The sequence below is a fragment of the Rattus rattus genome, chromosome 10 (assembly GCF_011064425.1).
Source record: "Rattus rattus isolate New Zealand chromosome 10, Rrattus_CSIRO_v1, whole genome shotgun sequence".
In the NCBI taxonomy this organism is placed as follows: Eukaryota; Metazoa; Chordata; class Mammalia; order Rodentia; family Muridae; genus Rattus; species Rattus rattus.
Genome location: NC_046163.1, coordinates 52,183,614 through 52,195,438, shown reverse-complemented (window position 1 = coordinate 52,195,438; position 11,825 = coordinate 52,183,614). Strand labels below are relative to the sequence as shown.

General features: G+C 37.5%; 1 protein-coding gene across 1 annotated transcript; it reads left to right on the top strand.

The window, feature by feature from the left end:
* The first annotated feature begins 1,073 nt into the window (after positions 1-1,073).
* LOC116911506 (olfactory receptor 10J1-like) lies at positions 1,074-2,006 on the top strand. The gene has a single exon (XM_032915493.1). The coding sequence runs from the start codon at positions 1,074-1,076 to the stop codon at positions 2,004-2,006; it is 933 nt and encodes a 310-aa protein (XP_032771384.1).
* Positions 2,007-11,825: the final 9,819 nt, after the last annotated feature.

Sequence of the window (11,825 nt, the reverse complement as noted above, 5' to 3'; positions counted from 1 at the left end):
TGGCCTATCTATTGTGTCTGCAGGACACTGTTTCCCTGTGTTCCCTAACCACCTCTGCCTCTCCTTGACTTTTTCCAAATAGTTCCTAGTAATCATCATGAGTTCATGTAACCATGGGTTAGAATGCCAAACATTGACCTTTTTCAAGTTTTTTAAAAATATTTTCTGATTTGATTATACCCTATTCTAACAATGTAGTTATTTTCTTAAAGATAATCTAGTTTTAAGAAATTTTCAAGATGGCTTTCATGGACTGTTAAGTATTCAGTTCTATAAAGTACCATTATGTACTTAAATAATGCTTTAAATCAAGTTCATAATTAAAGCTAATTAAATTATACTTTTATTTGTACCCCAGGGATCCAGTCTATCATTTTGGAAGGATGCATTGATTTTTTTTAAGACAGGCTATCTCTTTGTAGCTCTGGTGGCCATGGAATTCACAGTTTGACAAGTCCGGCCTGCAACTAACAGAGATTTGTCTGCCTCAGCTTCCCAAATGATTGGATTAGCACGAACTCTGACTACCCAGTCTTATTTTTTGGTTTGTTTGCGTTTATTTTGGCGTTTGTTTATTTAGTTTTCCTTCATTTGTGTGTGTGTGTGTTCTATCATATGTGCAGGTATGCATGTACATATGAGCCTGTGTGGTGTTCAGATGTGTTCAGCTGTAGTTCCTTAAACATCATCCATTTTAATTTGTTTATTTTTTTAAACACTCTAATGCAGAATCTTTCATTGGTCTGGAACTCATTAAGGCTAGGCTGACTGGCCAATGAACACCAAGGATATGCCTCTCAACCTCACCAGTGCAGGGATTACAAGCAGAGTCCACCATGCTTGGCTCTTATTTATATAGTTTTAAATTTTAAGTTCTAATGATTGAATTGAGGGGGCCATGCTTGGGAGACAAGGACTTTATGAACTGAAATTCATACAGATCCATCCATGGAGTTTTGAACTAAGTCTATGCTGAAGGCAATGTTTCTCTATAGTATACTTAGAGTCAGGATCATCTCTGGTACTAAGATTTGTATTGACCTTCTCTTTAGATTTCAGATCCAAGGTCCTCAATGAAGACAGCCAATTGCACACAGGTAAGAGAGTTTGTTTTCCAAGGTTTCTCCAATTTCCAAGAGCACCAGCTCACGCTCTTCATTGTCTTCTTTACCCTATACATCCTGACTCTGACTGGCAATCTCATCATTGTGACCATTATCCGCATTGACCACCACCTTCACACCCCCATGTATTTCTTCTTAAGTGTTCTCTCAACTTCAGAGACTTTCTATTCTCTGGTCATCATCCCACGCATGCTTGGAAGCCTTGTGGGTCTTAGCCAATCCATCTCCCTGGAGTGCTGTGGGATTCAGCTATTTTTTTTCCTTGGCTTTGGAATCACCAACTGTCTCCTGCTAGCAGTCATGGGTTATGATCGCTATGTGGCCATCTGCAACCCCCTTCGCTATAGCATCATCATGAATTGGAGGGTGTGTGTCACTCTGGCCTCTTCAGTCTGTGCCACGGGGTTCTTGCTCTCACTAGTCCAGGCTATGGCCATATTCAGGTTGCCATTTTGCAACACACTGATAAAACATTTCTTCTGTGATGTCCGACCTATTTTGGATCTGGCCTGCATGGTGCCAGTCATCAATGACATCTTGACATTAGTTCTCACCCTCATGGTCATCACAGCTCCTGCCACTTTCCTATTTGTGTCCTATGTCCTTATTATTTCTACCATTCTCAAGATTGCGTCAGCTGATGGCTGGAAAAAAACATTTGCCACCTGCAGCTCCCACCTCACTGTGGTCGTCATCCACTATGGTTGTGCCTCCATTGTATACTTCAAGCCCAAGTCAGAGAACACCAAGGACCAAGACCAGCTGATCTCAGTGACTTACACTGTAATAACACCTCTACTAAACCCTGTTGTGTATAGTCTGAGAAACAAAGAAGTCCAGGATGCTCTTCGAAGAGTGTTGTGTAGAAAATACCTATCATAGTTGCTGATTTCTTTCCAAATAATTTCTTCTTTTTCATATAGAACCTGAGAGGTTAATGTATAAAACCAGGTTTTCATGTGATTAGAAGTCTCATACATCACAGCCAGGGCCAGGGCCAGGGCAAAAGTGAAGCTGGGAGCCAGCCTCTAATAATTGAGTTTCATTTCCTCAACCTCTTTGTTAACATAATAAAAACACAGGTCACTTCCAAGACCTGTACATAGACAGCTATTGGCCCTACTCCAGAAGATAATTACAAGGTCAAAGTATGATCTTATGCTCATTTCAAGCTTAAATTTAAAGGGACCAATCTATTTCTTGCTGAATTATGAACCACACATTAAACATTACTCAATGGAATACTCTTTTAATACAAATTAGATGCTTGAATAAGTGGTTAGTGGGAAGAATATGTACCAAAATCTAACTGCCTTGTGTTTTAGTAAGATAAACAATGCAAAACGAAGGAGATGTTTTAAGGAATGAATTTGGAATGAGCTAAAAACTTTCCAGACAAACTATCTTTAAGCGGCCATACATGGAACTCCAAAGAACCCCACATTTCTTACATGCCTCAGGTAGACCTCAAAGTTAAAGGTATCTAAGGAATGACCAAAGAGGGATGTGTACTTTAAATGGCAGAAATCCTAATCAACATAGGACAGCCAGGGGAGTCTGGCTATATAATAGAAATGGCCGTCGTATAATTGGTCTAATTCTCTTCTCTTTCCTACTTATAATCCAGAGGAATGAGAATGGCACCATGGACTAATAATAAAAAGCATTCTTCATAGAAAATATTTTTTTAAGTCTCAGAAAGTAAGAGGGTATTTATTGTCAATGAAGAGGTTTGGAGAGAATTGTAAAAACTGGCAAACAGAAATGAAAGGTCAGGAAATCTTCCTGGGAACTTGCTGATAGTTGGGTTGACTTGGTGAGGATGAGAAGGAAGGAATGGATTCTGACTGACCCTCCTTCTTCCTCATGCAAGCCAAGTTTGCCAAGGCAGAGAAAGGGAACTAAGTGGAAAACGAGCCAACACACCTTTCTGAAATAAATTAGATGTTTCCATTACCACTGAAAGACTGAGCAATATAATTAGTAAGGAATTCTGACAGGCAAACTTTCATAAAATTCAATTAACCTGGTGAAAAATAGAGTAATAACAGACTATTTACTCCCCTTATTTAAAAAAAATGAAAAACAAAATGTGAAATAGGGGTAAATTTTAGATTCAATGAGTGAGAAAAAAATAAGTGATGAATAAAACAGTAATTAGCAGGTGTAATTATTGAGTAAATCAAAGTTATTTATTACATGTATAAATTTACTTTAATATCCACAAAGAAAACATGAGCACATATTTTTCTCTTTGGAAATGTTGCTAAAATACAGGAATATCAACTAAATTGAGCAAGCAACTATGTATTTGATATGCTATGTATGCTTGCATATAAGTCTAAGGAAGCCACACCATTCAATCTACTTTGTCAATCAGAGATCCTCACACTCTTGCTGGAGGAAAAACTACCTAGCTATCTTCATGTAACCCAGTCAATTAACAATGAATAATCAGGGTTATGAGAAAAACAGTAAAGTTTGAGGTTTCATTCCTTCCCTTCCTTCTCCCTTTCACTGAAATGTCCTAGAATAAATCCAGTTCTGATCAAAGTTTCTTATTTGGAGGAAACAGAAGACAAGCCACGTTCACTTCTACCCCCATTTGTTAGATTCCAGGAAGACACATGACCCACAGTCAACCTAGTGTCGTGTCATGAAAGGAGTGTGCTGTCCCCATGTTCTTTCATTCATGTGATCCCTCCATCTTCCCTCTTGTTTATGACCAGATAGATAGATTCCATTCTAGATCCAGCATTCCTCCCTCAGTCTGTATTGTGGTCAAGTGATGTAATGAACCAGAGTCCACTTGGCATCCACACACCATTCACGCAAAACCTCACTTTCCTACTCCAGTACTATCAGGAGTCAAACCTACCTGAGAGACTTCTCTGGAAAGTAAGGAACATTCACACCCTCCTTGTTTCACATGCTCCTTTCTCTGACCCTTAGCTGGGGTAGGAGTCTGCCTTCCCCAGTATCCCACTGACTTCAGTGCTGTCTTCTCTATAGGCTACATGTCTTGAGTTTATTTAAACAGAAAACTCCAGAGTTCTTCTCAGCTTCCTAGTTTATATTATATGTTAAACACAGAGAATATTTTAGCATTCAGGCTTTTACTATCCAAAATCATTTTGCCCAAATTACAAGGAGCTTCCTTGTCTAGAAAATTTTGCTAAACTTAAAATCCCCTTTCACTTTTCAATATAAATGTTTTCGCTTTGAGATCTTAAAAGTCTCTTTGAAGTGCAATTGACTTCCTCTCTGGATTCTTCTGATCTTTACCCAGAGCAAGTAAGTCCTCTAGAACAATGTAGAATAACAAAAATAATTTGGATAAAAAAAGAGAAGCATTAGATTACTGCCTACAAGACTTCTAACCAGAGCACATTTTTTTTGAAATTTTAGTATAATTTACTTGTCCTATGGAACTTTCAAGACACAAGTTCCTGTTATCAGCTCTCTGCTCCACAATAGAAAATCCCATTTAAAAAATACAGCTTTCCAATATTCCCAAGTCTGCATCATGATGGAGTTTTAATTTCCCTTACTGAAGGTTAATCCTGTCTTTTAGCAACAGCTCTGTCTGACATGTAGGGCAATGTTTTCTCTTTTCCAGTAGGAGAGTCTCTTCTTATTTCTGTACAAATCTAGCTCCTTTGAATGGCCCATACATCCACTGAGTTGACAGAAATTCATTTCGTTTCTTAAAGAGAAAAGTTATTAAGCAAAAACCGGATAAAATACAGTGCCTTTAATCAATAGTTCTCCCTATCCCTAAAAAAACAACAACAAAAGATGCTGTGTGAGGAAGGGAACTATAGGGACCAGGGCAGTTAATGGGGCTAGAAGGGAGAATGGAGAATGTGGGGATTATAGTGAAGGCAATTTGCCTTTTTACATATTTGAGGTTGTCAAATAGCACATTCACTAAAAGCTGTGAAACAAAGCACCCTCTATCCATGCTTTTATTCCAGAAATAGTCTTCACACTGGGTACAGACCATTATACAAGTACCTGTAGGAACACATGAGTTTTCTGACTTTCAAAAGGATGACTGAATTTCAGAATTGTTGGTTAGACCTGCACATTAGGGAAGGCCTCATTTTCTTGAAGAAGAGACTTAGTCGAGATATACTTAATATTAGATAGATATGATGCTCACCTACCCCTTGCTTCATTGCTCTTCTCTGAAGTGTCAAGATAAGCCCCGAGTAGCAACTTCATTCCCTACCTCTGACTATCTTAAGAATATCTTCTTTTTATCCAGAAAATGTGAATAATCGTCTAGTACTTCTTTGTTTATTTTTTTAAATATCCCATAATACAGTTTTTCTATCCCCCTATCTCCCTCCCATCTGGAGCTATTCCTTTTCTGTCTTTCATTAGAAAACAATAGACTTCCAAGAGATAACAATCCAACATAACAAAATAAAATATAGCGTGATAAAACAAAGAACGTTCTACCCTAAAGCAAAAGGATATACCTTCTTCTCAGCTCCTCATGGTACTTTCTCCAAAATTGACCATATAATTGGTCAAAAAACAGGCCTCAACAGATACAGAAAGATAGAAATAATCCCATGCGTGCTATCGGACCACCACGGCCTAAAGCTGGTCTTCAATAACAATAAGGGAAGAATGCCCACATATACGTGGAAACTGAACAATGCTCTACTCAATGATAACCTGGTCAAGGAAGAAATAAAGAAAGAAATTAAAAACTTTTTAGAATTTAATGAAAATGAAGGTACAACATACCCAAACTTATGGGACACAATGAAAGCTGTGCTAAGAGGAAAACTCATAGCGCTGAGTGCCTGCAGAAAGAAACAGGAAAGAGCACATGTCAGCAGCTTGACAGCACACCTAAAAGCTCTAGAACAAAAAGAAGCAAATACACCCAGGAGGAGTAGAAGGCAGGAAATAATCAAACTCAGAGCTGAAATCAACCAAGTAGAAACAAAAAGGACCATAGAAAGAATCAACAGAACCAAAAGTTGGTTCTTTGAGAAAATCAACAAGATAGATAAACCCCTAGCCAGACTAACGAGAGGACACAGAGAGTGTGTCCAAATTAACAAAATCAGAAATGAAAAGGGAGACATAACTACAGATTCAGAGGAAATTCAAAAAATCATCAGATCTTACTATAAAAGCCTATATTCAACAAAACTTGAAAATCTACAGGAAATGGACAATTTCCTAGATAGATACCAGGTACCGAAGTTAAATCAGGAACAGATAAACCAGTTAAAAACCTCATAACTCCTAAGGAAATAGAAGCAGTCATTAAAGGTCTCCCAACCAAAAAGAGCCCAGGTCCAGACGGGTTTAGTGCAGAATTCTATCAGACCTTCATAAAAGACCTCATACCACTATTATCCAAACTATTCCACAAAATTGAAACAGATGGAGCACTACCCAACTCTCCTTCTATGACCACAATTACTCTTATACCTAAACCACACAAAGACCCAACAAAGAAAGAGAACTTCAGACCAATTTCCCTTATGAACATCGATTTAAAAATACTCAACAAAATTCTGGCAAACCTAATCCAAGAGCACATCAAAACAATCATCCACCATGATCAAGTAGGCTTCATCCCAGGCATGCAGGGATGGTTTAATATCTGAAAACCATCAACGTGATCCATTATATAAACAAACTGAAAGAACAAAACAACATGATCATTTCATTAGATGCTGAGAAAGCATTTGACAAAATTCAACACCCCTTCATGATAAAAGTCCTGGAAATAATAGGAATACAAGACCCATACCTAAACATAGTAAAAGCCATATACAGCAAACCAGTTGCTAACATTAAACTAAATGGAGAGAAACTGGAAGCAATCCCACTAAAATCAGGGACTAGACAAGGCTGCCCACTCTCCCTACTTATTCAATATAGTTCTTGAAGTTCTAGGCCAGAGCAATCAGACAACAAAAAAGGAGATCAAGGGATACAGATCGGAAAAGAAGAAGTCAAAATATCACTATTTGCAGATGATATGATAGTATATTTAAGTGATCCCAAAAGTTCCACAGAGAACTACTAAAGCTGATAAACAACTTCAGCAAAGTGGCTGGGTATAAAATTAACTCAAATAAATCAGTAGCCTTCCTCTACACAAAAGAGAAACAAGCGGAGAAAGAAATTAGGGAAACGACACACTTCATAATAGACCCAAATAATATAAAATACCTCGGTGTGACTATAACCAAGCAAGTAAAAGATCAGTACAATAAGAACTTCAAGACACTGAAGAAAAAATTGAAGAAGACCTCAGAAGGTGGAAAGATCTCCCATGCTCATGGATTGGCAGGATTAATATAGTAAAAATGCCCATCTAACCAAAAGCGGTCTACAGATTCAATGCAATCCCCATCAAAATACCAATCCAATTCTTCAAAGAGTTAGACAGAACAATTTGCAAATTCATCTGGAATAACAAAAAAACCCAGGATAGCTAAAACTATCCTCAACAATAAAAGGACTTCAGGGGGAATCACTATCCCTGAACTCAAGCAGTATTACAGAGCAATAGTGATAAAAACTGCATGGTATTGGTACAGAGACAGACAGATAGACCAATGGAACAGAATTGAAGACCCAGAAATGAATCCACACACCTATGGTCACTTGATTTTTGACAAAGGAGCCAAATCCATCCAATGGAAAAAAGATAGCATTTTCAGCAAATGGTGCTGGTTCAACTGGAGGTCAACATGTAGAAGAATGCAGATCGATCCATGCTTATCACCCTGTACAAAGCTTAAGTCCAAGTGGATCAAGGACCTCCACATCAAACCAGACACACTCAAACTAATAGAAGAAAAACTAGGAAGCATCTGGAACACATGGGCACTGGAAAAATTTCTGAACAAAACACCAATGGCTTATGCTCTAAGATCAAGAATGGAAACAAATGGGATCTCATAAAACTGCAAAAAGCTTCTGTAAGGCAAAGGACACTGTGGTTGGGACAAACGGCAACCAACAGATTGGGAAAAGATCTTTACCAATCCTACAACAGATAGAGGCCTTATATCCAAAATATACAAAGAACTCAAAAGTTAGACCAAGAGGGAGACAAATAACCTATTAAAAAAAATGGGTTCAGAGCTAAACAAAGAATTCACAGCTGAGGAATGCCGAATGGCTGAGAAACACCTAAAGAAATGTTCAACATCTTTAGTCATCAGGAAATGCAAATCAAAACAACCCTGAGATTTCACCTCACACCAGTGAGAATGGCTAAGATCAAAACTCAGGTGACAGCAAATGCTGGGATGTGTGGAGAAAGAGGAACCTCCTCCATTGTTGGTGGGATTGCAGACTGGTACAACCATTCTGGAAATCAGTCTGGAGGTTCCTCAGAAAATTGGACATTAAACTGCCTGAGGATCCAGCTATCCCTCTCTTGGGCATATACCCAAAAGATGCCCCAACATATAAAAAAGACACGTGCTCCACCTATGTTCATCGTTCAGCCTTATTTATAATGCAGAAGCTGGAAAGAACCCAGATGCCCTTCAACAGAGGAATGGATACAGAAAATGTGGTACATCTACACAATGGAATATTACTCAGCTATCAAAAACAACGACTTTATATGAAATTAATGTAGGCAAATGGTTGGAACTGGAAAATATCATCCTGAGTGAGCTAAACCTAATCACAGAAAGACATACATGGTATGCACTCATTGATAAGTGGCTATTAGCCCAAATGCTTGAATTACCTAGATGCCTAGAACAAATGAAACTCAAGACGGATGATCAAAATGTGAAGGCTTCACTCCTTCTTTAAAGGGAACAAGAATACCCTTGGCAGGGAAGAGAGAGGCAAAGATTAAAACAGAGACTGAAGGAACACCCATTCAGAGCCTGCCCCACATGTGGCCCATACATATACAGCCACCCAATTAGACAAGATGGATGAAGCAAAGAAGTGCAGAAGTGTAGATCGCTCCTGAGAGACACAGCCAGAATACAGCAAATACAGAGGCGAATGTGAGCAGCAAACCTCTGAACTGAGAATAGGACCCCCGTTGAAGGAATCAGAGAAAGAACTGGAAGAGCTTGAAGGGGCTCGAGACCCTATATGTACAACAATGCCAAGCCACCAGAGCTTCCAGGGACTAAGCCACTACCTAAAGACTATACATGGACTGACCCTGGACTCTGACCTCATAGGTAGCAATGAATATCCTAGTAAGAGCACCAGTGGAAGGGGAAGCCCTGGGTCCTGCTAAGAATGAACCCCAGTGAACTAGACTGTCGGGGAGGGCAGCAATGGGGGAGGGTGGGAGGAACACTCATAAGGAAGGGGGGGGGGAAGGCGGATGTTTGCCCGGAAACCGGGAAGGGGAATAACACTCGAAATGTATATAAGAAATACTCAAGTTAATAAAAATAAATAAATAAATAAATAAAAATATAAAAAAAAAAAACAAAGAAAGCCTCACATCAAAGTTGGACAAAACAAACCAACAGAAGGAAAAGGGCCCAGAGAGAATTCACAGGGATCAGACACCCACTCATTCACACATTCAGAGGGCACAGAAGAACACTAAACTGAAAACTACAACATTGATGACGAGAAGGCAGATCCATGCAGGCCCTGTGCTTGCTCCTTCTTCCTCTGTGAGTTCATATGAGCTTTGCTTCGCTGATTCAGAACGCCCCTGCGTATCTCTGGCCAGCCTTGGATTCACTGTGTTTCCCAGGCTAGGCTTGTACTCATGATCTTTCTGCCTTTGTATGTCAAATGGAGAAATTACAGGCTTATACCTTCACATCTGACAGATACTGTATTTAAATTTTTTGTTTTACAATGCCTATTACTAATTTCAGAAACTAAATTGATTTTTGTGTTTTGGTAATATATACTATTATTTTCCTTTGTTTAGCAAGAATTTATAAAACACACACACACACATATATATATATATGTATGCATACATATATATACATACATATATACATATATATATGTGCTGAGATTGTTAATATCCAAATAAACATTTCTGAAAGTAGAGATGGTATTTTTCTTGCTTTCTCATCTATATTGCTTTTATTTCTTTCTATCATCATATTCCAATGGCTAGAATTTCTACAATGATGTCAAATATTTATGATGCCAGCTATGGTTTTTTTAACATGATCTTTATCAAGGTGATACAATTATCATATACTCTTAGCTTGCATACAGTTTTTCTTATAAATGAATAGTGGGCTTTGTTAAATGCTTTCTCTACATATGCTTATAGAATCATGAAGTTTCTTATTTAAAATGCTAATGTGAGGAATACCAGTGCTTGATGTTTGAAAATTAATCTAGCTTTGCATTCCTGGAATAAATCCAGGATGATCTATAATTCTTTTTATGCACTGTTGGATTTGTAATAATTTTTCCATTATTTTGCTAGTATTCTGTCGGAGATAATTTTTCTCTAAGTCACAAGAAAGAATTTTCTCATGAATTAGTTTGTGTCTTTTCAGATGCTTCAATTCTGAGTATAAAGTTACTCAAACTATTTTTGTGTTGCCTTTTCATAGCTGAGTAATTGGTGGAGAATTTTTTGATATTTATGTTATTTTTGATTTGTGTCTTTTCTCATTTAATTTTTGTTGGATTTATTAGAATCAATTCAATTAATTACTATCATAACTTTCTTAAATGATTTTCTATTAATTTATTTCTATTTTCCAGGTTTTTTTGTTTGCTTTTGCTTTGTTTTATTTTACCTTCTGCTCATGTCACTGTTATTTCTTTTTTTCCTTTTGAACCTGGATTCTTTCTTGGTGTAGCAACTCATTTTATTTTATTCATTGATTTGTTACCTGGTATAATATTCATTTCAGTATTATAAATTTCTTTCTGTAGCACTGTCTTTTCAAAAATTTCTCTTTTTTATATTTAATTGTTTTCTATGGGACCTGTTAATGAAGTGTGTTACTTGACTCCTATGTGGTGTAGATGTTTTTCCTGTCTACTTCTTGTTATTGATAGGTAGTTTGTATCCTGGATATTTTGTCTATTCTGTAAGGAATACTGACTACTATCTAAATGCCTTTGTAGTAGATATTCACATGATTTTCTTGTCCTGCTTTTTAAAGCTGTGGTTCCAGTTTATTATTTAAATTCTGAGGCATTTTGTTGTTGAAAGGATGCTTGAATCTCACTCAGAAGGGGAAATAAATTGTAATTGGATGTGGATTGACAGAGGGTATTGAGTGGAAAAGGAGATGAGGAGGGAAATGGGGCAGGGAGATTAGGAGTAGGGAGAGATAGGTGCCAGGTGCTATCAAGGAGAAGCTAAAAACTAGCAGGTGATCTTCCTGAGGTGGTTCTGCCATGGACTGTCAAAATTAGTGACAGAATGGCTTCTCTAGGCAAGGCTGAGAAATATTTCATTTTAGGAAAGATTTCTGCTATTAATATGCATTTCTTGTTATTATTAAATATATATAACAACCATTAGGTAATAGCCCACACTTTTGAGCAGATTTCTGCAGGTCAACAAAGATGTACTGTCTTGTAGTGATCCTGTATAGACAAATAGATGATTTCTTAATTCTTAGTGATGATCTTCTAAAAATTCCTAAAATTATATTAGTAATTATTAAGCTCTTTTATAATAGGACTGCTATTAAGTTCTTTCTGATGCCAAAACTGCAATGAGAACTC